The following is a 27,416-nucleotide window of genomic DNA, read 5'->3' on the forward strand; positions in this document are numbered from 1 at the left end:
CAGAGCATCCCAAACATGCTCAATGGGTGACATGTCTGGTGAGTATGCAGACCATGGACGATCTGGGACATGTTCTGCTTCCAGGAACAGTGTGCAAATCAATGCAACATGGGGCTGTGCAACATCATGCTGAAACGTGAGGTGATGGCAGAGGATGAATTACATGACAATGGGTCTCAGTATCTTATCAGAATATCTGTTTTGGCCCCTGTATTTGGGTTTGAGTTCCTTAAGGCTATCGTGTAATTCCATTGTTGACCATTTGGGGGCCACTGTCCTGTGCTGATGTGTGTTTTTCATTTAATAAGCTAAACCTTGTAGAATAATTGTTTACATTCCAAAATGGTGAAAGTCACACTGTGGAGCTGGAGACATTATCAAACTCCATCCTTCTTTGCTATCATTTTGTAGAAGCATTGTCTGTAAGTAAAATTAATCATAGCATATTTGGCATTCAATTCATGATTATATTTTGTATGGATGATTGTTTTAATGAGATTTATGAATCTTTTGATAGCCACATGGATACTGTTTATTGCATTTGATCTTGTCATGTTTTGGGAAATAATTTTACATCCCATTTTATGCATAATGCTGCATATTTTTTTGTTTATGAACATGTATACAAATAAAAGCTGTGTTATTATTGAGAATTAAGCCTAGTTATCAGCTAGCATTCAATGAGTCATACTCATTGTTCTTTTCTTTCTAGATTTTAGTTTGACTCATGTCAGTCACTAATACTGTACCTGCAAAGCGGTGGCAATAAATCATCCTTTAACACTACAGTAGCTGCATCGAGTTTATCTATCTGCTAATCTTAAGAAGTAATCTCTGTGAATGCAAATGGACAGATAAAATGTGTTTGTCTGTAGCTTACAGAGCATTCGGAAAGTATTCAGACCCCTTGACTTTTTACCCATTTTGTTACATCACAGCTTTAATCTAAAATGGATCCATTTGTTTTTTCCCTCTTCAATCTACACACAATACACCATAATTACAATGGAAAAACACAAAAACATAAGTAATCAGACCCTTTACTCAGTACTTTATTGATGCACCTTTGGCAATGATTACAGCCTTGAGTCTTCTTGGGCATAATGCTACAACTTGGTACCTGTATTTGGGGAGTTTCTCCCATTCTTCTCTGAAGATCCTCTTAAGCTCTGTCAGGTTGGATGGGGAGCATCACCGCATTGCTATTTTTAGGTCTCTCCAGAGATGTTCAATCAGGTTCAAGTCCAGGGTCCGGCTGGGACATTCAAGGATATCCAGAGACTTATCCCGAAGCCACTCCTACATTATCTTGGCTGTGTGCTTAGGGTCGTTGTCCTGTTGGAAGGTGAACATTCGCCTCAGTCTGAAGTCCTGAGCGCCACGAAGCGGGTTTTCATCAAGGGCCATGTTGTGTATTAATATTCTAGTTTTGTCCCTTTAGGGCACCTGTAACCCCCCTTGCTTACCTACATTGAAATCTTTGGAATGTTCTTCCTGTGAAATGCATTAAACAATGCCGACGTTAATTTCAACTCCCGTCTCATGTCCTGTCCTTATATTAGTTGTATAAGTAATACAGTGTGCTACACAACAGGTCACTCTGTACTTTTCTCCGTTCATCTTTCCTCGATCCTGACTAGTCTCCCAGTCCCTGCCGCAGAAAAATATCCCCACAGAATGAATGATCAGCTGATATCTCAAAGTGCTGTACAGAAACCCAGCCTAAAACCCCAAACAGCAAACAATGCAGGTGTAAAAGCACGATGATGTGCCAGGTTTCCTCCAGATGTGACACTTGGCATTCAGGCCAAAGAGTTCAATCTTGGTTTCTTCTGACAACGGTGTGAGAGTCATTTTGGTGCCAAGCTGGCTGTCGTGCCTTTTACTGAGGAGTGGCTTCCGTCTGGCCACTCTAAAATAAAGGCCTGAATGGTGGACTACTACAGAGATGGTTGTCCTTCTGGAAGGTTCTCCCACCTCCAAAGAGGACCTCTGGAGGTCTGTCAGAGTGACCATCGGCTTCTTGGTCAACTTCCTGACTAAGGCCCTTCTCTCCTGATTGCTCAATTTGGCCGGGTGGCCAACATTAGGAAGAGTCTTGGTGGTTCTAAACTTCTTCCATTTAAGAATGATGGAGGCCACTGTGTTCTTGGGGACCTTCAATGTTGCAGAAATTATTTGGTACCCTTTCCCAGATCTGTGCCCCAACACAATCCTTTCTCGTAGCTCTACGGATAATTCCTTTGACTTATTGGCTTGGTTTTTGCTCTGACATGCACTGTCAACTGTGGGACCTTATATAGACAGGTGTGTGCCTGTCCAATTCATTGAATTAACCACAGGTGAACTCCAAGGATGATCAATAGAAACAGGATGCACCTCAGCTCAATTTTGATTCCCATAGCAAAGGGTCTGAATACTTATGTAAATAAGGTATTTCTGTTTTTTGCTTTTAATACATTCGTGAAAATTGATGAGGACATTTTTTTATTTAATCAATTTTAGAATAAGGCTGTAACGTAACAAAATATGGAAAAAGTCAAGGGGTCTGAATACTTTCCGAATGCACTGTAGGCTGGGAAGGAGAGGAATTGCCACACTTAATTTCACTAACTTTTTTCCAGAATTTAGACGGATCACCTGCAGAGTCTGAGATATAACTCTAACTAGATGTAGATAGATGAAGTAACTTATGAAGTAACTAGATGTTTCCTGATTGAAGTGCATATTTTTCTCAATTGCCTTAAAAGCTGCCAATCAGCTACAGACTCAGTTTTTTGCCTTGTCCTAGGGCTGATTTCTCATCATAATAAGTTCTGAAAGTTCTATAAAAGGTCGAAGAATTTGTTCAATTTTTTTCTCCAAGGCATTTAAACGGAGCATGTTTGTCTGCCAGTGTAACGATTTTCGTAGGTGGAAGAAAGTGTGGACCAAAGCGCAGCGTGGTACTTGTTCATGAGTTATTTAACTGAACACTGAAATACAAAACAACAACGTGAATAAATGAAAAAAACGAAACAGTCCTGTAAGGTGCACAAAAACACTAAACAGAAAATTAAACACCCACAACCAAAAAGGGGAAAACAAGCTACCTAAGTATGATTCTCAATCAGAGACAACGAATGACATCTGCCTCTGATTGAGAACCATACTAGGCAAAACACATAGAAATATAACATCGAAAAAAGAACAGACTACCCACCCCAACTCACGCCCTTACCAACCTAACACAAAGACATAAAAAAGGAACTAAGGTCAGAACGTGACAGCCAGAGATACAAAAATAGATGAGAACAATTCTAGAGCTAATTCACGGTCAGGCATTCAGATGATCGAGGATAAGTCAGCGTAATACACATCATGAATTGGCTGGTGTAGGCTGTCATTGTAAATAAGAATTTGTTCTTAACTGACTTGCCTAGTTTAATAAAGGTTAAATAAAATGAAAAGCTTTTTTCTCTTCATATTTACACAAGGATCAGTGTTAATAGGTTTGGTATCTCTAATGCATGCAAAAGGACAGTGAAAAAGGACAGCAACATGCAACAATTACAGTTCATATAATAATAATAATAATATATGCCATTTAGCAGACGCTTTTATCCAAAGCGACTTACAGTCATGTGTGCATACATTCTACGTATGGGTGGTTCCGGGGATCGAACCCACTACCCTGGCGTTACAAGCGCCAGGGAAATCAGTCAAATAAAATAAATAAATTAGGCCCTAATCTATGGATTTCACATGACTGGGAAGACAGATATGCAAAGAATGGGACTCACAGTCTAGGTAGCAATTATGTTTGTTGTCTGTAGCTTATGCCTGAATTCAACTTTATGGTCACAAGATTATTACTGATAATACCCCTGGGAATATGGATATCTGTAGAAGTGCGATGATAACTCTGTGAAATAGTGGGAATGGGAAGAATTACTTGAGCAATATTTTATATGATATAGGCCAAAATAACTCTTGCCTCTTTCCTATTTCAATGCAAGCCATCCCTCTTGTAAAACTGGGGCCTCTCCCAGAAGTTGTCAAAATTGTCAATGAACTCCAAATCCATCAAGGAACAGCAGGATTTAAGCCAGTAGTGTATACGGAGGAGACGACTAAAGTGATCAATCCCGCAACCTATTGCTGGTGGAGGCCCGGAAATGAGAACCAACTTGTTGGTCTCCTATAGCCTGCCTATGAGCACTTTGAAGTCAGCTTTGAATTGCTCCGATATATGAAGTACGATATCTCTTCTACGAAAATGAATGACTACTGTGTGAGTTCCTCACGAGCATATGCATATGTAACCCAATGTTGGAAAAGTTACCACTTTGTTACAATATGTAAATTATAATACACTGCTCAAAAAAATAAAGGGAACATTTAAACAACACAATGTAACTCCAAGTCAATCACACTTCTGTGAAATCAAACTGTCCACTTAGGCAGTAACACTGATTGACAATACATTTCACATGCTGTTGTGCAAATGGAATAGACAACAGGTGGAAATTATAGGCAATTAGCAAGACACCCCCAATAAAGGAGTGGTTCTGCAGGTGATAACCACAGACCACTTCTCAGTTCCTATGCTTCCTGGCTGATGTTTTGGTCACTTTTGAATGCTTGCGGTGCTTTCACTCTAGTGGTAGCATGAGACGGAGTCTACAACCCACACAAGTGGCTCAGGTAGTGCAGCTCATCCAGGATGGCTAATCAATGCGAACTGTGGCAAGAAGGTTTGCTGTGTCTGTCACCGTAGTGTCCAGAACATGGAGGCGCAACCAGGAGACAGGCCAGTACATCAGGAGATGTGGAGGAGGCCAAAGGAGGGCAACAACCCAGCAGCAGGACCGCTACCTCCGCCTTTGTACAAGGAGGAGCAGGAGGAGCACTGCCAGAGCCCTGCAAAATGACCTCCAGCAGGCCACAAATGTGCATGTATCTGCTCAAACGGTCAGAAATAGACTCCATGAGGGTGGTATGAGGGCCCGAAGTCCACAGGTGGGGGTTGTGCTTACAGCCCAACACCATGCAGGACGTTTGGCATTTGTCAGAGAACACCAAGATTGGTAAATTCGCCACTGGCGCCCTGTGCTCTTCACAGATGAAAGCAGGTTCACACTGAGCACGTGACAGACATGACAGTCTGGAGACGCCGTGGAGAATGTTTTTCTGCCTGCAACATCCTCCAGCATGACCGGTTTGGTGGTGGGTCAGTCATGGTGTGGGGTGGCATTTCTTTGGGGGGCCGCACAACCCTCCATGTGCTCACCAGACGTGGCCTGACTGCCATTAGGTACCAAGATGAGACCCCTTGTGAGACCATATGCTAGTGCGGTTGGCCCTGGGTTCCTCCTAATGCAAGACAATGCTAGACCTCATGTGACTGGTGTGTGTCAGCAGTTCCTGCAAGAGGAAGGCATTGATGCTATGGACGGGCCCGCCCGTTCCCCAGACCTGAATCCAATTGAGCACATCTGGGACATCATGTCTCGCTCCATCCACCAACGCCACGTTGCACCACAGTCCAGGAGTTTGGCGGATGATTTAGTCCAGTTCTGGGAGGAGATCCCTTAGGAGACCATCCGCCACCTCATCAGGAGCATGCCCTGGCGTTGTACGGAGGTCATACAGACACGTGGAGGCCACACACACTACTGAGCCTCATTTTGACTTGTTTTAAGGACATTACATCAAAGTTGGATCAGCCTGTAGTGTGGTTTTCCACTTTAATTTTGAGTGTGACTCCAAATCCAGATCTCCATGGGTTGATAAATTTGATTTCCATTGATAATGTTTGTGTGATTTTGTTGTCAGCACATTCAACTATGTAAAGAAAAAAGTATTTAATAAGAATATTTCATTAATTCAGATCTAGGATGTGTTATTTTAGTGTTCCCTTTATTTTCTGAGCAGTGTATTATTAATGTTATATGTAATGTGCAAAAATATTCAAAGAAAAATACAATTTTCAGTGTACAAACTTAACATGATAAACAGGAAATACATTTACTCTCACGGGTGGCTAACAATAACTATCTGAAAGCCACGCCCCTAATAGGCCACGGCTCAAGGAGATAACCTATGGATTACATAAATATGATTAAAATAACCCAAAATTTTGGGTAATTTACGCAAAATAACCCATTGTGTGTTCTGTTCAATATTTACCCGGAGCTGGGTTATCAAATACCCCAAATTGGGTTGTTTTTAACCCAGCATTTTTTAGAATGTAGGCACACTGCTCCACCACCTCATTACTGTACCAGACAATTGCTGTGTCTCAAATGGCACCCCATTCCCTATAGTGTACGTATTTTGAACAAGACCCATTGGGCTCTGGTCAAAAGTATGTAGGGAATGGGGTGCCATTTGGGACGCAGTCATTCACTATTCACCCAGGGAGACTCACATGAGTCAACTACTGTGGGCTCTTCTCCAGTTGCCATGTCAACTCCTTCTCATATGCCAGTGGGGGATTTGTACTGGAGTCTGGGAAAGATGTGACAACTAGTATGTCAGCGCTGTGTCAACGTTGTTTTAAAGTCACTGGTCGTAAGGCATGGACTATCTTGTGAATGGTCTAAGACTATGGAATGATTATGTTACCTTTGCATGACCAGAGGTTGCCAATTATTGTATGGATGTTTGAAGGGGATTTGATGATGATGATGACGTTCTTTGAATGTTTGTTGAAAATTCTAATCTAATGTTAGCTAATGTCCTGGGAATGTCCTAGGTTTGCTGGGTACCAGCCCCTTCACACAATTTGCTGCCTCACACAAATGTGTTTTGTAGATTTTAATACAATTGTGTTAATGTAACATGATAACTGCACTGTACAATCTACACAGCACCACATGTGCACTCGAAGCTTTCAACTCTCGAAGTCGGTAATACACACTGACGAATGAGTCCCTCAACAACGCCAGCTTCCAGATTTGCAACAAAATGGATGATTTATTAATTCATTATAGTAATTATGAGGTAAAAATCAATCATCAGATATTTGATACTAGGGCGAGAGTCACTCTTGAATGCTCTCTCAGATGGTGTGCTTTTCAAAAAGTCATGAATGTAATTAGCCTTTAGCACCCGAACCTGCTGTGTTTAGGCTAACCTCCTCAAAACTACCTGCATGGTCGTCATTGACACCAGTCTGGTCGGCTGAAATGACGCAGAAAGATGGAAATAGATTACGCTTTTTGTAAAAGTAGAAATATTTCATAAAGGACTTGGGAGGAGATACACTAAATGGTGTTTTTTCACTAAGTGAAAATGATTTTGAAACTTTTCACATTTGTATTGCTGACAAAAAGTCCCACTTTACAGAGCATTACATTCATGGGTAATTACTGTGTACCTAATATGGATGAATATCTATCTAGTGTAATATGGAATACATCACATTCATAAACAATCATTAAACAGGCTTTATGCACAACCTCTAATTTATGTCAAAACAAATCCCTTCCTTAAACACACACTGTGTGTGTGTGTGTGTGTGTGTGTGTGTGTGTGTGTGTGTGTGTGTGTGTGTGTGTGTGTGTGTGTGTGTGTGTGTGTGTGTGTGTGTGTGTGTGTGTGTGTGTGTGTGTGTGTGTGTGTGTGTGTGTGTGTGTGTGTGTGTGTGCATTATCACTCACCATCCACTTTCTCACATTGGAAGTCATTAACTCAAAATGTCTAGCGCTAATTTCAGGTGTTGAATGTATTACTGTGTATAATGGTGTTTGTCTACAATGCAGTAAGTATGCTTAGGCTTTCTCACTTCTCAACGTGTAGCATTAGACTAATGCAAGGATAAAGTCAGCCAAGAGAATAGTCTTTTTTTTGGCATCCAAATTAGCGCAGGCACAAAGGCAGCCTTGGGTTCACTCTCCACTATTCTGCTAATTGGCCCGTTTGGGGAATGGTGCTCTAAAAACTATCTTCCTTCAATCAAGACACTTGCATGATCACTTTCTATTGCTCTTTCTTACATACAGTGGGGCAGAAAAGTATTTAGTCAGCCACCAATTGTGCAAGTTCTCCCACTTAAAAAGATGAGAGGCCTGTAATTTTCATCATAGGTACACTTCAACTATGACAGACAAAATGAGAGAAAAAAACATCCAGAAAATCACATTCTAGGATTTTTAATGAATTTATTTGCAAATTATGGTGGAATATAACTATTTGGTCACCTACAAACAAGCAAGATTTCTGGCTCTCACAGACCTGTAACTTCTTCTTTAAGAGGCTCCTCTGTCCTCCACTCGTTACCTGTATTAATGGCACCTGTTTGAAATTGTTATCAGTATAAAACAACCTCCACAACCTCAAACAGTCACACTCCAAACTCCACTATGGCCAAGACCAAAGAGCTGTCAAAGGACACCAGAAACAAAATTGTAGACCTGCACCAGGCTGGGAAGACGGAATCTGCAATAGGTAAGTAGCTTGGTTTGAAGAAATCAACTGTGGAAGCAATTATTAGGAATTGGAAGGCATACCAGACCAAGACCAAGAATCTTCCTCGATATGGGGCTCCAAGCAAGATCTCCACCCCGGTGGGGTCAAAATGATCACAAGAATGGTGAGCAAAAATCCCAGAACCACACGGGGGGAGCTAGTGAATGACCTGCAGAGAGCTGGGACCAAAGTAACAAAGCCTACCATCAGCAAGGGCATTGAAGATGAAACGTGGCTGGGTCTTTCAGCATGACAATGATCCCAAACACACCGCCCGGGCAACGAAGGAGTGGCTTCGTAAGAAGCATTTCAAGGTCCGGAGTTGCCTAGCCAGTCTCCAGATCTCAACCCCTTAGAAAATCTTTGGAGGGAGTTGAAAGTCTGTGTTGCCCAGCAACTGCCCCAAAACATCACTGCTCTAGAGGAGATCTGCATGGAGGAATGAGCCAAAATACCAGCAACAGTGTGTGAAAACCTTGTGAAGACTTACGGAAACGTTTGACCTCTGTCATTGCCAACAAAGGGTATATACCAAAGTATTGAGAAAAACTTTTGTTATTGACCAAATATTTATTATCCACCACAATTTGCAAATAAATTCATAAAAAATCCTACAATGTGATTTTCTGGATTTTTTTTCTCATTTTGTCTGGCATAGTTGAAGTGTACCTATGATGACAATTACAGGCTTCTCTCATCTTTTTAAGTGGGAGAACTTGCACAATTGGTGGCTGACTAAATACGTTTTTGCCCCACTGTACACACAGCCACACACACACCCGACTGTCCTCAATATGCATGCATACAACCACCCATCAAGTTCCTTGTTCTCCACATGTACTCTGCACACCAGCATTTACAGGCATCCTCACAGACCACATTGTCCTCAAATACCCCAACAAAGCTTTATCTCTCTGACATGCACACAAACTGTATGTTCTTGTCTGGCTACCCAGACTCGGCCAAACGTGACACCAGCCCCACAAATGTTAGTTTCTTCTCCTGAATGAGTCTTGATCGGAGTACCTCCCCGAATCTTCACCGAATGCGAACACATTTGGGGAAGTATGATTGGTCCAGAAACCAAAGGGTTGGGCCAGAGCTAGAACACATTTGTGTAAAGCGGTGGTTTGAAAATTCATCATTGGCTTTGATACTCTGATTGGTTAGAGACGATCAAATCACTGATGACTTTATTTTGTACAATGCCTCCCATGCCCCTCGTCACCACAAATGACTTCAATCATGGCAGTCTCAGACTAAAGTATGTAGTGAATGACAGAGCAGAGGAAGAATTTAGTGTGAGTCATCACTCATCAGGCTACATTTGTCCAAGGGTTAAGAGGGATTTAAGGCACGAACACACACACATGCACACACAGACAAACAAGGCCAACTCCCTTATATGCTTCCATGTGCACTCAGATGGTTATGTACTCACTGCCTGTTTACAGAACAACCTATTTAGCATAAACGTATTGTTTACATGTAGCTAATGGTGTCCTCATAATACCTCACCCTTGCTGCAAGAGAAACATAATATTTATGGATGAACAAGCATTTGAGTTCGTATGAGTGGGGGAATGTGTCCTTGGTTTGAACACTACACTGCAATGGGCAACTGTAAATGATAAGATGTTTCTTTCACCTGACTTTACCTCAAGTATGCAGACGCCTGACAACTCTCTTCAACAAATATAACTAATCCATTAACTCGTTCATTCACGATTACGGTAGCATTTACTCTTCTTTTTTAAAACAATATAATTATACAGTATATTTTACACTTTTACTGTGGGTCATTACACAGTATTTGCTTTGATACTGTATTTATTACAGTGGAGATATGTAATATGAAATACATAATTTTACTTGCCACCGAGCAGCCTGTAACCCTTTTACAGTGTTGTGTTATTTGTTTGTGAATGAATACCTGACTGAAAAAAAACAACCTAGCATGCCATTGGAGGAGACTGATAAATTGGTGTTTAGGCTATTATGTCATAGGTACAGTGTACTATAAAGGTTTCATATATACTACGTTTGAGTGCTTTGTTATTAAGGTCATATCACTTTTAAAGACAGGAAATGCAAATGCGTATTATCTATAAGTCCAATAAATAACTGCAACAAAGTCAAAGCAATTGTAGGTTAAATCAATTATTTGTATTACTTGGTTATCCTTTTATTTGTATGATGGATTTAAGATCTGTTATCCCACCCAAGCAATGAATAGTTGGCCTATACTACAGAAAATAAAAAGGAGAAATGGAACTACAAGCACCATCACGAGGTCAAAGATGTTTGACTGAATTTTGACACCACATTTGGCCACGAAAACATTGGCCTGTTTGTGCCATTAGACTAGACCTTCAAGCTGGGGCTTCCCAATGCATGGGCTCCAATGTTGTAAAAAGAAGCGGTAAAAAATAACAGTGCCTTTGTGTCCAACATTACTGGGTCGACGCTGTGTATCACGCTATGATAATAATATTTAGGTATTTTGGCATGCTGTGGGACAGGCAACTCAGTGAAGGAGTCCACATTATTTCAAAGCAGAGCAATATTATTATCCTCTGCTGGACGAATCGATTTATCCAGCCTTTTTTTAAATGCTAGTGACCAATTACATTGCAAGTGCATCTATTCTAAACCTGCACGGTTCAGCTGTAACTAAAGCCGAATCCCGCTCATTACAAGGCCAAGCCTTAAACAGAGACTGACCATTCCCGTCAGTTTAACGTCTAGTTTTTATGTACATTTGGTTGAGCTGTCAACTAACCTAAATTTCACGTGAAATCAAGAAACCATTTCAACATGTCATTGGATTTAGGTAAAACATTGGTTGAGAAAAAATACTAAATGTCCTTACGTTTATATGTTTCTGCAATTCCAATCAGTTTTCCAGACTGATTCAACGTCTTTACATATATGTTGGGGGTTAAAATGACGTGAAACAAGGTTGATCCAACCAGTTTTTGCCCAGTAGGTTGTGTGGGTCGGAAAGAAACCACAAGCCTTTCTCTCTCTCTATCTCGCTCTCTCTCTCTCCTCCAATCAGCGTTGTATAATTACCGAGACCCACTCCCCTCTTTCGCATGTAACACCACGTGATCATACCCAGACTTGTAACCTGCTGCTGGTGCGCGCAACGCGGATTCCAGATATAGAGAGAGGAGGCGAGCGCAACTGACGGACTCACTGAGCGTCTGAACACAACTAGCCGACCACTCATTTAAGCCCGTGGCATTTATGGATATTACTAGGACGTCGCCGTTTCGAAACCGTGGGATATAAACATTATTTGTTTCTATTTCTTCCTTCCATCCACCCCTTTTTTAAATTTGTTATTTTCTATCCTCATGGGTGAACATCGTTCCTCTTCCTGCCCGTCCTCTTACGCTGATTTACCTGGCTAACTCCCCCCCACTATCCTACACCCTCCATCACCCCACTCCCCCAACCCCCTTCATATTGTAAGCTGCACCACCTTGGATCGGGCGGAACCCGTTGATTCATCACTTCATGGGGCTCGCTTTCTTGCACGGAAAATGTCCCTTTCTTTGTCACTGAGCGCCCCTCTGAAACAGCCAACGTCTGGACCGGAGTTGTTGGTGCGTGTCTACCACTTCTGCCCAGCTCGCTTGTGTAGTCGGGGAACGCCGCTGAACTGAGATGTGTCTGTCGGTGGCGGTGGAGCCCCGACGCCCGAACCAGGGGAGCCGGACAGTGGGAGATTGGGTCTGGATCACCGTTGTTTCGTTTCTCGCCACTTTACCTGTAGAGCAACTTTGCGCTTTCCCGTCTTCCCTGAGCGACTGTCAGACGCCTACCGGCTGGAACTGCTCTGGTGAGTACACCGATAAGTCGGGGGCATTTATTTGGGCTACATTATTATTATATATTTTCTGTCTGTTCCAGGTGTGCACCTTAGTGCGCAGCGCGACTGTAATGGTCGTAATGGTAATAACCTAGTCCGCATGTATATGGGAATTTGGGCTGGAAAGCTAATAAATGATCGAGGACACTATCTGCAAATAGCATCGTTTGTGTTTTAGAGAAAACATTCTTCCAAATTGCCGAGAAGTGAGGTGGTCATCAGCCCTTGAGATCTCGGGAATTTCAGGTTATCCTAAGGTCCCCCTATATTACAATAGTCTATGGTTTTCTCATCGAAAACCTACACATACATTCATTTACAAACAAATTATGCTAATCAACATTTTCTAAAATGGTACAATGATGCAAATGTACATGACATGAAATATTTACCTTTCTTGCATTGTTTTGCTTAATTCATTAATTAGCCTAAATTGGCTATTATTATGAACATATTATTATTATTATTATTATTATTATTATAGGTCTATTGTTATTTCTATTGTTAGTCGCTGTCAATGTTTCATTTCTATTATTTCTCAGTATCTGTTCATTACTTGAGGAATTCAAGTGCCACATTCTAGTTGATATTTCAGACTCCCGAGTCTACAGTGGTCTGAAATCCTCCTAGACATTTATATAAATGTCTACACGTTTTATTGATTCATGTTATGCTAATAACTCATTAATCTTGTGAGCAATTGGAAATGTGACACCAACAATATTATTTTACCCATCACACACACACAACTATGCATTTTTCCGCTATAGGCTGCTACAAACCGTTCGTATTGCCTATTTTACTAGAATATAATATATTATTGTTAGATATTCTCAGTGTATAAAACATTATGAAAAACTGTTCTTTCCATGACATAGACTGACCAGGTGAGTCCAGGTGAAAGCTATGAATCCTTATTGATGTCACTTGTTAAATCCACTTCAATCAGTGTAGGTGGAGGGGGAAGACAGTTTTAACAAAGATTTTTAAGCCTTGAGACAATTGAGACATGGATTATATTTGTCAAATTAAACTTTATTTGCCACATGCGCCGAATACAAGTGTAGACTTTCCCGTGAAATGCTGACTTTACAAGCCGTTAACCAACAGTGCAATTCAAGAAGAAGAAAATATTTACCAAGTAGGCTAAAATAAAAAGTAACACAATAAGAATTATAATAATGAGGCTATGTACGGGGGGCACCGGTACCGAGTCAGGGGTACAGGCTAGTTGAGGTAATCTGTATATGTAGGTGGGGGTGAAGTGACTATGCAAAGGTAAACAAACAGCAAGTAGCAGCAGTGTACAGGGGGGGGGGGGGAGTAGCAGAGAAAGAGAAAACAGTCTATAACTTGGGTGACTGAAGTCTCTGACAATTCTATGGGCTTTCCTTTGACACTGCCTAATAAATGGCAGGAATTTGGCCCCAGTGATGTACTGGGCCGTTCGCACTACCCTCTGTAGCGCCTTACGGTCAGATGCAGAGTAGGTGCCAGGTGCACAGGTTTGTGTCAAGAACTGCAATGCTGCTGAGATTTTCACGCTCAACAGTTTCCCATGTGTATGAAGAATGTTCCACCACCCAATAGACATCCGTGAAACTAAATATTAGGAAGGTGTTATTAATGTTTTGTACACTCAGTGTATTATATGTACAGTACCGGTCAAAAGTTTTAGAACACCTACTCATTAAAGGGTTTTTCTTTATTTTTTACTATTTTCTACACTGTAGAATAATAGTGAAGACCTCAAAACTATAAAATAACACATATGGAATCATGTAGTAACCAAAAAGTGTTTAAACAAGTCAAAATATATTTTATATTGGACATTCTTCAAATTAGCCACCCTTTGCCTTGATGACAGCTTTGTACACTCTTGGCATTCTCTCAAACATCAACTGGAATGCTTTTCCAACGGTCTTGAAGGAGTCCCCTCACAAGCTGAGCACTTGTTGGCTGCTTTTGCTTCACTCTGCGGTCCAAGTCATCCAAAGACATTTCAATTGGGTTGAGGTCGGGTGATTGTGGAGGCCAGGTCATCTGACGCAGCACTCCATCTCTCTACTTCATGGTCAAATAGCTCTTACACAGCCTGGAGGTGTGTTGGGTCATTGTCCTGTTAAAAAAAATGATAGTCCCACTAAGCTCAAACCAGATGGGTTGGTGTAGCGCTGCAGAATGCTGTGGTATCCCTGCAGGTTAAGTATGCCTTGAATTTTAAATAAATCACTGACAGCTGGAACAAAACATTTCAAATTTGATCTCATCAGGCAAAAGGACAGATTTCCACCGGTCTAATGTCCATTGCTCAAGTTTCTTGGCCCAAGCAAGTCTCTTCTTCTTATTGGTGTCCTTTAGTAGTGGTTTCTTTGCAACAATTCAACCATGATGGCCTGATTCACTTAGTCTCCTCTGAACAGTTGATATTGATGTGTCTGTTACTTGAACTCTACAAAGCATTTCTTTGGGCTGGTAACTTAACTTATCCTCTGCAGCAGAGTTAACTCTGGGTCTTCCTTTCCTTTGGCGGTCCTTATGAGAGCCAGTTTCATCATAGCGCTTAATGGATTTTGCGACTGCACTTTAAGAAACTGTCAAAGTTCTTGAAATGTTCCGTATTGACTAACTGTCATGTTTGTCATTTATTATCATGTCTTGTCCCTGTGCTCCCCATTCTATTCGTTTCCCTCTGCTGGTCTTAATTGGTTCTTTCCCTCTTTCTATCCCGCTCTCTCCCCCCTCCCTCTCTCACTCTCTCGCTCTCTCTTCTCTCTATCGTTCCGTTCCTGCTCCCAGCTGTTCCTATTCCCCTAATCATCATTTAGTCTTCCCACACCTGTTCCCGATCCTTTCCCCTGATTAGAGTCCCTATTTATTCCTTTGTGTTCCGTTCCTGTCCCGTCGGTTCCTTGTTTAGTATTCACCATGCTGTGATTGTGTTTCGCCCTGTCCTGTCGTGTTTTTTTGCCTTCATCAGATGCTGCGTGTGAGCAGGTGTCTCTGTCTACTACGGCCTGCGCCTACCCGAAGCGACCTGCAGTCTGTGGCCGCTTCTCTTGTTATTCCCCTCTACAGACTAGAGGATTTCTGTTATTCCCTGTTTGGACTTGAATAAACTCTGTTTCTGTTAAGTCGCTTTTGGGTCCTCTATCACCTGCATGACAGAAGGAACCGACCAAGGAATGGACCCAGCGACTTCAGACGCTCGTTACACTGCCGTCGAGATCCAAGGAGCCATGCTCGGCAGACACGAGCAGGAATTGTCTGCTGCTCGCCATGCCGTGGAGAACCTGGCCGCTCAGGTTTCCGACCTCTCTGGACAGTTCCAGAGTCTACGTCTCGTGCCACCTGTTACTTCCTGGCCTGCCGAGCCTCCAGAACCTAGGGTTAATAACCCACCTTGCTACTCCGGGCAGCCCACTGAGTGCCGCTCCTTTCTCACGCAGTGTGAGATTGTGTTCTCTCCAACCCAACACATACTCTAGAGAGAGCTCGGGTTGCTTACGTCATTTCACTCCTTACTGGCCGGGCTCGAGAATGGGGCACAGCTATCTGGGAGGCAAGGGCTGATTGCTCTAACAAGTTCCAGAACTTTAAGAGGAGATGATTCGGGTTTTTGACCGTTCAGTTTTTGGTAGGGAGGCTTCTAGGGCCCTGGCTTCCTTATGCCAAGGTGAACGGTCCATAACGGATTATTCTATTGAGTTTCGCACTCTTGCTGCCTCTAGTGAGTGGAACGAGCCGGCGCTGCTCGCTCGTTTTCTGGAGGGACTCCACGCAGTGGTTAAGGATGAGATTCTCTCCCGGGAGGTTCCATCAGATGTGGACTCTTTGATTGCTCTCGCCATCCGCATAGAACGACGGGTAGATCTTCGTCACCGGGCTCGTGGAAGAGAGCTCGCATCAACGGTGTTTCCCTGCTCCGCATCGCAACCATCTCCCTCCTCTGGCTTTGAGACTGAGCCCATGCAGCTGGGAGGGATTCGCATCTCGACTAAGGAGAGGGAACGGAGGATCACCAACCGCCTGTGCCTCTATTGCGGAGTTGCTGGACATTTTGTTAATTCATGTCCAGTAAGAGGCCAGAGCCCATCAGTAAGCGGAGGGCTACTGGTGAGCGCTACTACTCAGGTCCCTTCATCTAGATCTTGTACTACTATGTCGGTCCATCTACGCTGGACCGGTTCGGGTGCTACATGCAGTGCCTTGATTGACTCTGGGGCTGAGGGTTGTTTCATGGACGAAGCATGGGTTCGGAAACATAACATTCCTTTCAGACCGTTAGACAAGCCTACGCCCATGTTTGCCTTAGATGGTAGTCATCTTCCCAGTATCAAATTTGAGACACTACCTTTAACTCTCACAGTATCTGGTAACCACAGTGAGACTATTTTTTTTTGATTTTCCGTTCACCGTTTACACCTGTTGTTTTGGGTCATCCCTGGCTAGTATGTCATAATCCTTCTATTAATTGGTCTAGTAATTCTATCCTATCCTGGAACGTTTCTTGTCATGTGAAGTGTTTAATGTCTGCCATCCCTCCCGTTTCTTCTGTCCCTACTTCTCAGGAGGAACCTGGCGATTTGACAGGAGTGCCGGAGGAATATCATGATCTGCGCACGGTCTTCAGTCGGTCCCGAGCCAACTCCCTTCCTCCTCACCGGTCGTATGATTGTAGTATTGATCTCCTTCCGGGGACCACTCCTCCTCGAGGTAGACTATACTCTCTGTCGGCTCCCGAACGTAAGGCTCTCGAGGATTATTTGTCTGTGTCTCTTGACGCCGGTACCATAGTGCCTTCTTCTTCTCCGGCCGGGCGGGGTTCTTTTTGTTAAGAAGAAGGACGGTTCTGCGCCCCTGCGTGGATTATCGAGGGCTGAATGACATAACGGTTAAGAATCGTTATCCGCTTCCCCTTATGTCATCAGCCTTCGAGATTCTGCAGGGAGCCAGGTGCTTTACTAAGTTGGACCTTCGTAACGCTTACCATCTCGTGCGCATCAGAGGGGGACGAGTGGAAAACGGCGTTTAACACTCCGTTAGGGCATTTTGAGTACCGGGTTCTGCCGTTCGGTCTCGCCAATGCGCCAGCTGTTTTTCAGGCATTAGTTAATGATGTTCTGAGAGACATGCTGAACATCTTTGTTTTTGTCTATCTTGACGATATCCTGATTTTTTCTCCGTCACTCGAGATTCATGTTCAGCACGTTCGACGTGTTCTACAGCGCCTTTTAGAGAATTGTCTCTACGTAAAGGCTGAGAAGTGCTCTTTTCATGTCTCCTCCGTTACTTTTCTCGGTTCCGTTATTTCCGCTGAAGGCATTCAGATGGATTCCGCTAAGGTCCAAGCTGTCAGTGATTGGCCCGTTCCAAGGTCACGTGTCGAGTTGCAGCGCTTTTTAGGTTTCGCTAATTTATATCGGCGTTTCATTCGTAATTTCGGTCAAGTTGCTGCCCCTCTCACAGCTCTTACTTCTGTCAAGACGTGTTTTAAGTGGTCCGGTTCCGCCCAGGGAGCTTTTGATCTTCTTAAAAAACGTTTTACGTCCGCTCCTATCCTCGTTACTCCTGACGTCACTAGACAATTCATTGTCGAGGTTGGCTTCAGAGGTAGGCGTGGGAGCCATTCTATCCAGCGCTTCCAGTCTGACGATAAGGTTCATCCTTGCGCTTATTTTTCTCATCGCCTGTCGCCATCTGAGCGCAACTATGATGTGGGTAACCGTGAACTGCTCGCCATCCGCTTAGCCCTAGGCGAATGGCGACAGTGGTTGGAGGGGGCGACCGTTCCTTTTGTCGTTTGGACAGACCATAAGAACCTTGAGTACATCCGTTCTGCCAAACGACTTAATGCCCGTCAAGCTCGTTGGGCGTTGTTTTTCGCTCGTTTCGAGTTTGTGATTTCTTACCGTCCGGGTAGCAAGAACACCAAGCCTGATGCCTTATCCCGTCTGTTTAGTTCTTCTGTGGCTTCTACTGATCCCGAGGGATTCTTCCTTATGGGCGTGTTGTCGGGTTAACAGTCTGGGGAATTGAAAGACAGGTTAAGCAAGCACTCACGCACACTGCGTCGCGCGCGCTTGTCCTAGTAACCTCCTTTTCGTTCCTGTTTCCACTCGTCTGGCTGTTCTTCAGTGGGCTCACTCTGCCAAGTTAGCTGGTCATCCCGGTGTTCGAGGCACTCTTGCGTCTATTCGCCAGCGCTTTTGGTGGCCGACTCAGGAGCGTGACACGCGCCGTTTCGTGGCTGCTTGTTCGGACTGCGCGCAGACTAAGTCGGGTAACTCTCCTCCTGCCGGTCGTCTCAGACCGCTCCCCATTCCTTCTCGACCATGGTCTCACATCGCCTTAGACTTCATTACCGGTCTGCCTTTGTCTGCGGGGAAGACTGTGATTCTTACGGTTGTCGATAGGTTCTCTAAGGCGGCACATTTCATTCCCCTCGCTAAACTTCCTTCCGCTAAGGAGACGGCACAAATCATTATTGAGAATGTATTCAGAATTCATGGCCTTCCGTTAGACGCCGTTTCAGACAGAGGCCCGCAATTCACGTCACAGTTTTGGAGGGAGTTCTGTCGTTTGATTGGTGCGTCCGTCAGTCTCTCTTCCGGGTTTCATCCCCAGTCTAACGGTCAAGCAGAGAGGGCCAATCAGACGATTGGTCGCATACTACGCAGCCTTTCTTTCAGAAACCCTGCGTCTTGGGCAGAACAGCTCCCCTGGGCAGAATACGCTCACAATTCGCTTCCTTCGTCTGCTACCGGGTTATCTCCGTTTCAGAGTAGTCTGGGTTACCAGCCTCCTCTGTTCTCATCCCAGCTTGCCGAGTCAGCGTTCCCTCCGCTCAAGCGTTTGTCCAACGTTGTGAGCGCACCTGGAGGAGGGTGAGGTCTGCACTTTGCCGTTACAGGGCACAGACGGTGAGCCGCCAATAAACGCAGGATTAAGAGTCCAAGGTATTGTTGCGGCCAGAGAGTGTGGCTTTCCACTCGCAACCTTCCTCTTACGACAGCTTCTCGTAAGTTGACTCCGCGGTTCATTGGTCCGTTCCGTGTCTCCCAGGTCGTCAATCCTGTCGCTGTGCGACTACTTCTTCCGCGACATCTTCGTCGCGTCCATCCTGTCTTCCATGTCTCCTGTGTTAAGCCCTTTCTTCGCACCCCGTTCGTCTTCCCTCCCCCTCCCGTCCTTGTCGAGAGCGCACCTATTTACAAGGTACATAAGATCATGGACATGCGTTCTCGGGGACGGGGTCACCAATACTTAGTGGATTGGGAGGGTTACGGTCCTGAGGAGAGGAGTTGGGTTCCGTCTCGGGACGTGCTGGACCGTTCACTCATCGATGATTTCCTCCGTTGCCGCCAGGATTCCTCTCGAGTGCGCCAGGAGGCGCTCGGTGAGTGGGGGGTACTGTCATGTTTGTCATTTATTATCATGTCTTGTCCCTGTGCTCCCCATTCTATTCGTTTCCCTCTGCTGGTCTTAATTGGTTCTTTCCCTCTTTCTATCCCGCTCTCTCCCCCTCCCTCTCTCACTCTCTCGCTCTCTCTTCTCTCTATCGTTCCGTTCCTGCTCCCAGCTGTTCCTATTCCCCTAATCATCATTTAGTCTTCCCACACCTGTTCCCGATCCTTTCCCCTGATTAGAGTCCCTATTTATTCCTTTGTGTTCCGTTCCTGTCCCGTCGGTTCCTTGTTTAGTATTCACCATGCTGTGATTTGTTTCGCCCTGTCCTGTCGTGTTTTTTGCCTTCATCAGATGCTGCGTGTGAGCAGGTGTCTCTGTCTACTACGGCCTGCGCCTACCCGAAGCGACCTGCAGTCTGTGGCCGCTTCTCTTGTTATTCCCCTCTACAGACTAGAGGATTTCTGTTATTCCCTGTTTGGACTTGAATAAACTCTGTTTCTGTTAAGTCGCTTTTGGGTCCTCTATCACCTGCATGACACTAACTTTCATGTCTTAAAGTAATGATAGACTGTCGTTTCTCTTTGCTTATTTGAGCAGTTTTTGCCATAATATGGAGTTGGTATTTTACCAAATAGGGCTATCTTCTGTGTACCACCCCTACCTACCACACCTACCTTGTCACAACACAACTGATTGTCTCAAACGCATTAAGGAAATAAATTCCACAATTTCACTTTTAACAAGGCACGCTTGTTAATTGAAATGCATTCCAGGTGACTACCACATGAAGCTGGTTGGGAGAATGCCAAAAGTGTTAAAAGCTGTCATCAAGGCAAATGTTTGCTACTTGGAAGAATCTCAAATCTAAAATATATTTAGATTTCTTGAACACTTTTTTGTTTTCTACATGTTTCCATGTGTTATTTAATAGTTTTGATGTCCTCACTATTATTCTACAATGTAGAAAATAGTAAAAATTAAGAGAAATCTTGGAATAAGTATGTGTGTCCAGACTTGACACTACTGTTCAAAAGTTTGGGGTCACTTAGACATTTCCTTGTTTTTGAAAGTAAAGCACATTTTTTGTCCATTAAAATAACATTCATTTGATCAGAAATACAGTGTAGACATTGTTAATGTTGTAAATGACTACTGTAGCTGGAAACTGCAGATTTTTTTATGAAATATCTACATAGGCGTGCAGAGGCACATTATCAGCAACCATCACTCCTATGTTCCAATGTCATGTTGTGTTAGCTAATCCAAGTTGATCATTTTAAATTGCTAATTGATCATTAGAAAATCCTTTTGCAATTATGTTAACACAGCTGAAAACTGTTGTTCTGATGAAAGAAGCAATAAAACTGGCCTTCTTTGGACTAGTTGAGTATCTGGAGCATCAGTATGTGAGAAATTGTGAGAAATTGCCAAGAAACTGAAGATCTCGTACAATGTTGTGTACTACTCCCTTCACAGAACATCGCAAACTAGCTCTAACCAGAATATAAAGAGGAGTGGGAGGCCCCGGTGCACAACTGAGCAAGAAGACAAGTACTTTAGAGTGTCTAGTTTGAGAAACAGACACCTCACAAGTCCTCAACTGGCAGCTTCATTAAATAGTACCCACAGAACACCAGTCTCAACTTCAACAGTGAAGAGGCGACTCTGGGATGCTGGCCTTCTAGGCAGAGTTGCAAAGAAAAAGCCATATCTCAGACTGGCAAAAAAATCAAATATTAACATGGGCAAAGTAACACAGACACTGGACAGAGGAACTCTGCCAAGATGGCCAACATCCCGGAGTCGCCTCTTCACTGTTGACGTTGAGACGGGTGTTTTGCAGGTAGTATTTAATGAAGCTGCCAGTTGAGGACATGTCAGGTATCTATCGCAAGTTTACATACACCTTAGCTAAACACATTTATTCTCAGTTTTTCACAAATCCTGACATTTAATCCTCAAAAAATTCCCTGTTTTAGGTCAGGTAGGATCACCAATTTATTTTAAGAATGTGAAATGTCAAAATAATAGAGATAATTATTTATTTCAGCTTTTCTTTCTTTCATCACATTCCCAGTGGGTCAGAAGTGTACATACACTCAGTTAGTATTTGGTAGCATTGTCTTTAAATTGTTTAACTTGGGTCAAATGTTTTGGGTACTCTTCCACAATAAGTTGGGTGAATTTTGGCCCATTCCTCCTCAGAGAGCTGGTGTAACTGAGTCAGGTTTGTAGGCCTACTTGCTAACACATGCCATTTTGCCACAACTTTGGAAGTATGCTTGGGGTAATTGTCAATTTGGAAGACCAATTTGTAAATGTAACAGTATAACTTTAGACCGTCCCCTCGCCCATACCCGGGCGCGAACCAGGGACCCTCTGCATACATCAACAACAGTCACCCACGAGGCATCGTTACCCATCGCTCCACAAAAGCCGCGGCCCTTGCAGAGCAAGGGGAACTACTACTTCAAGGTCTCAGAGCAAGTGACGTCACCGATTGAAACGCTATTTAGCGCGAACACCGCTAACTAGCTAGCCATTTCACATCCGTTACATAAACAAGCTTTAACTTCCTGATTGATGTCTTGAGATGTTGCTTCAATATATCCTCATAATGTTTCCTACCTCATGATGCCATTTATTTTGTGAAGTGCACCAGTCCCTCCTGCAGCAAAGTACCCCAACAACATGATGCTGCCACCCCAGTGCTTCACTGTTGGGATGGTGTTCCCTTTTTCCTCCAAACATAACCATGGTCATTATGGCCAAACAGTTCTATTTTTGTTTCATCAGACCAAAGGACATTTCTCCAAAAACGTCAATCTTTGTCCACATGTGCAGTTGCAAATCGTCGTCTGGCTTTTTTTATGGCAGTTTAAGAGCAGTGGCTTCTTCCTTGCTGAGCAGCCTTTCAGGTTATGTCGATATAGGACTTGTTTTACCTTGGATATCGATTCTATTGTACCTGTTTCCTCCAGCATCTTCACAAGGTCCTTTGATGTTGTTCTGGGATTTATTTGCACTTTTCGCACCAAAGTAAGTTCGTCTCTAGGAGATAGAACGCGTCTCCTTCCTGAGCTGTGTTACGGCTACGTGGTCCCATGGTGTATATACTTGCTTACTATTGTTTGTACAGATGAACGTGGTACGGATGAACGTCCTGCGTTTGGAAATTGCTCCCAAGGATGAACCAAACTTGTGGAATTCTACACATTTTTTTCTGAGGTCTTGGCTGATTTCTTTTGATTTTCTCATGGTGTCAAGCAAATACGCACAGAGTTCGAAGGTAGGACTTGAAATACATCCACTGGTACATCCACTGGTACACATCAAATTATGTCAATTAGCCTATCAGAAGCTTATAAAGCCATGACATAATTTTCTGGAATTTTCCAAGCTATTTATAGGCACAGTCAACTTAGTGTATATAAACTTCTGACCCACTAGAATTGTGATACAGGGAATTATAAGTAAAATAATCTGTCTTTAAACAATTGTTGTAAAAATGACTTGTGTCATGTACTAAGTAGATGTCCTAACCGACCTGCTAAAACTGTAGTTTGTTAATTCACAAGAAATGTGCGGAGTGGTTGAAAAGCTAGTTTTAATGACTCCCACCTAAGAGTATGTAAACTTCCGACTTCAACTGTATGTATAGCATTTTCTTTTTATCTCCCACTTGCTGTTAACTTGTTTTCCCTTTTCGGTGCCAAACCGATAAAACCATGGGCGGGAGGCTGTAAAGCATGCCTGCGTGCCTTCCTGCCTTTGTAAATCATCTGACTGCCAATGTAGATTTGTTCTGTCGCATTTCCATGTTTGAAACCTAAAATAGACTCAACCCCTTTCGCCACATTTGAGAGCAATAAGTAAGTGCAAGCATTAGCCTATATCCACGTATTTTGCACTGTGCAATTATCACTGTTATTTAGCCTGTAGCCTACATAAAATGCTAAATGATTGTGATGAGAATTAATTATTTCCTTTAATCCATACACTAGAACCTATATTCCCTTTAACTAATTTCCTTCATAAGCAGTAATATGAATGTAGGCCTACTTGAGATAAACACTCTCCAAATCCCCATTCCTTTTACCCATCAGGTTGCCTATTACCACACATCAAATTTTAATGGATAAGCAAATAGGCACAGGCGTTGTGTTTTTAGCAAGAATGTCTTAAACTACACATGTAAGTGTACATGCATGCAGAGCATCAACTGAAAACTGTAAACTGAGAGATCTGAATGCTTAAAGCCAACATTCAATATGTGGCCAATGTTGCCAGAGTTACAGATTGGGATGGTAATCTTGGGAGCATATGACTAAAGATGCTATCCTGAATTTTATGGCCCATTTCCTCAGCCAGTGAAGAATGATGAATTGAATCCCAAATGGCATCCAATTCCCTATGTAGTACACTACTTTTGTACACTATATAGGGAAGAGGGTGCCATTTGGGACGCATCCCTGGTTTCTAAACTATTACTGGGCCGCTGTAGGTAATTTGGTCAACACTCTGTCGTTTATAAACCCCGGTTTGCATCCCTCGGTTCTCTGTAATGGACTTGAGACTTATTTTAGTCTGGATAGTGTTGCCTTTTTTACAACTGTTTTGTTTTGTAGGCTGTAAACTTTGTAACTGTGATGTGATTTATCAATGGAGTCTCTCTCTCGGCGTAGCCAAATTGTCGAATTCAATGATTGTGTTGGTGAAGATGAATGCGTTGTTGATGATGAAGATTAGGTGTCTCCACACTCAAACCCACATGATCCTCTTAGGGGGCTGTGTCTGAGCTTTCACCCCTCCCAACCCTACCCCTCCCACACCCATACAATTAGTAAATGAAAATGTAACAAGTGACAAGTACATTATGAACATGAATGGTAATCCTCAATGATGCAAAACACCGTACCCCTAAATAGTAGCTTGACTTAATGGAAGATGTTTTCCTCCTCATGGTCTATTTAAACTGATGATTTAATGAATACATGTTTTCAACACCAAGTCTGTGGCTGATTGGCATTAGAATTAAAATATTTTTATTGGAAAGCTAGAAATGCAGTGTATTATTACTTATAGCCTTCTACAATGAAGAAAGGATTGTGTGCCCCTGGTGTGATTAATTCATTGACTGTGCTTGGATAATGTACATGATCAGAGAATGAGAGAGAAAATAATTTGGCGAAGATGATGATATCGTATTACAGTGCCTTGTGAAAGTATTCGGCCCCCTTGAACTTTGCGACCTTTTGTCACATTTCAGGCTTCAAACATAAAGATATAAAACTGTATTTTTTTGTGAAGAATCAACAACAAGTGGGACACGATCATGAAGTGGAACGACATTTATTGGATATTTCAAACTTTTTTAACAAATCAAAAACTGAAAAATTGGGCGTGCAAAATTATTCAGCCCCCTTAAGTTAATATTTTGTAGCGCCACCTTTTGCTGCGATTACAGCTATAAGTCGCTTGGGGTATGTCTCTATCAGTTTTGCACATGGAGAGACTGAAATTTTTTCCCATTCCTCCTTGCAAAACAGCTCGAGTTCAGTGAGGTTGGATGGAGAGCATTTGCGAACAGCAGTTTTCAGTTCTTTCCACAGATTCTCGATTGGATTCAGGTCTGGACTTTGACTTGGCCATTCTAACACCTGGATATGTTTATTTTTGAACCATTCCATTATAGATTTTGCTTTATGTTTTGGATCATTGTCTTGTTGGAAGACAAATCTCCGTCCCAGTCTCAGGTCTTTGCAGACTCCATCAGGTTTTCTTCCAGAATGGTCCTGTATTTGGCTCCATCCATCTTCCCATCAATTTTAACCATCTTCCTTGTCCCTGCTGAAGAAAAGCAGGCCCAAACCATGATGCTGCCACCACCATGTTTGACAGTGGGGATGTTGTGTTCAGGGTGATGAGCTGTGTTGCTTTTACGTCAAACATAACGTTTTGCATTGTTGCCAAAAAGTTCCATTTTGTTTTCATCTGACCAGAGCACCTTCTTCCACATGTTTGGTGTGTCTCCCAGGTGGCTTGTGGCAAACGTTAAACTACACTTTTTATGGATATCTTTAAGAAATGGCTTTCTTCTTGCCACTCTTCCATAAAGGCCAGATTTGTGCAATGTACGACTGATTGTTGTCCTATGGACAGAGTCTCCCACCTCAGCTGTAGATCTCCGCAGTTCATCCAGAGTGATCATGGGCCTCTTGGCTGCATCTCTGATCAGTCTTCTCCTTGTATGAGCTGAAAGTTTAGAGGGACGGCCAGGTCTTGGTAGATTTGCAGTGGTCTGATACTCCTTCCATTTCAATATTATCGCTTGCACATTGCTCCTTGGGATGTTTAAAGCTTGGGAAATCTTTTTGTATCCAAATCCGGCTTTAAACTTCTTCACAACAGTATCTCGGACCTGCCTGGTGTGTTCCTTGTTCCTTGTTCTTCATGATGCTCTCTGCGCTTTTAACGGACCTCTGAGACTATCACAGTGCAGGTGCATTTATACGGAGACTTGATTGCACACAGGTGGATTGTATTTATCATTATTAGTCATTTAGGTCAACATTGGATCATTCAGAGATCCTCACTGAACTTCTGGAGAGAGTTTGCTGCACTGAAAGTAAAGGGGCTGAATAATTTTTCACGGCCAATTTTTCAGTTTTTGATTTGTTAAAAAAGTTTGAAATATCCAATAAATGTCGTTCCACTTCATGATTGTGTCCCACTTTACAGTTTTATATATTTATGTTTGAAGCCTGAAATGTGGCAAAAGGTCACAAAGTTCAAGGGGGCCGAATACTTTCGCAAGGCACTGTATTTTGATATTCTGGAAGGCCAGCATGGTGCTTGGATAGGCAGAAGAGATGGAAAGATTAAAGATATTTTGTTTTGTTCATAGTTAGATCCCAAATTATATTGCATCTGAACTGTTACCCTAAAGACGTAAGACACTGTGGAATTAAAAGTGATAAACAAAACTAACTCTCTGTGAATATGGAGTCATTGTTTTAACAAGTGGTAAAGTTTACAGATATTTACACAAGCTGGTGAGACTCTGTTGATAAAGTCAGAGTTTATATTGCATTTTATTAGCAAACACTATTGTAAAAAACATTGAATGTGAGAATCAGTTGCCCAAGCTCAGAGGATAGAGGTGGAAATCATTCTCCTCACAATGTGGCCTACATTTACGTGAATTACAGTGACTTCAGAAAGTATTCATACCCCTTGACTTACTCCACCTTTTGTTGTGTTACCGCCTGAATTCAAATTTTAATAAAATATTTTTTTCTCACCCATCTACACACAATATCTCTTCATGACAAAGTGAAAACTTATTGAAAATGAAATACAGAAATATGTCATTTATATTAGTATTCACACACCTAAATAAACATGTTAGAATCACCTTTGGCAGCGATAATAGATGTCTTTCTGTGTAAATCTCTAAGAGCTTTTCACACCTGGATTGTGCAATATTTGCCCATTGTTATTTTATAAATTCTTCAAGCTCTGTCAAATTGGTTGTTGGTCATTGCGAGACAATTATTTTCCAGTCTTCCTATAGATATTCAAGCAGACTTAAGTCAAAACTGTAACTTGGCCACTCAGGAACATTCACTGTCTTCTTGGTAAGCAACTCCAGTGTAGACTTGGCCTTGCA

The 27,416-nt window shown here is 42.7% G+C and overlaps 1 protein-coding gene across 1 annotated transcript in view; it reads left to right on the forward strand.

The window, feature by feature from the left end:
• Positions 1 to 11,623: 11,623 nt before the first annotated feature.
• The window catches only part of LOC124043745 (tomoregulin-2-like), a 196,510-nt gene continuing 180,717 nt past the window's right edge, over positions 11,624 to 27,416 (forward strand). The window contains exon 1 of the mRNA XM_046362669.1: positions 11,624 to 12,304. Coding sequence (XP_046218625.1) covers positions 12,130 to 12,304 — 175 coding nt within the window. The 5' untranslated portion in view covers positions 11,624 to 12,129. The remainder of the gene's footprint in view (positions 12,305 to 27,416) is intronic.

This window comes from Oncorhynchus gorbuscha, linkage group LG09 (assembly GCF_021184085.1).
Source record: "Oncorhynchus gorbuscha isolate QuinsamMale2020 ecotype Even-year linkage group LG09, OgorEven_v1.0, whole genome shotgun sequence".
Taxonomy (NCBI): Eukaryota; Metazoa; Chordata; class Actinopteri; order Salmoniformes; family Salmonidae; genus Oncorhynchus; species Oncorhynchus gorbuscha.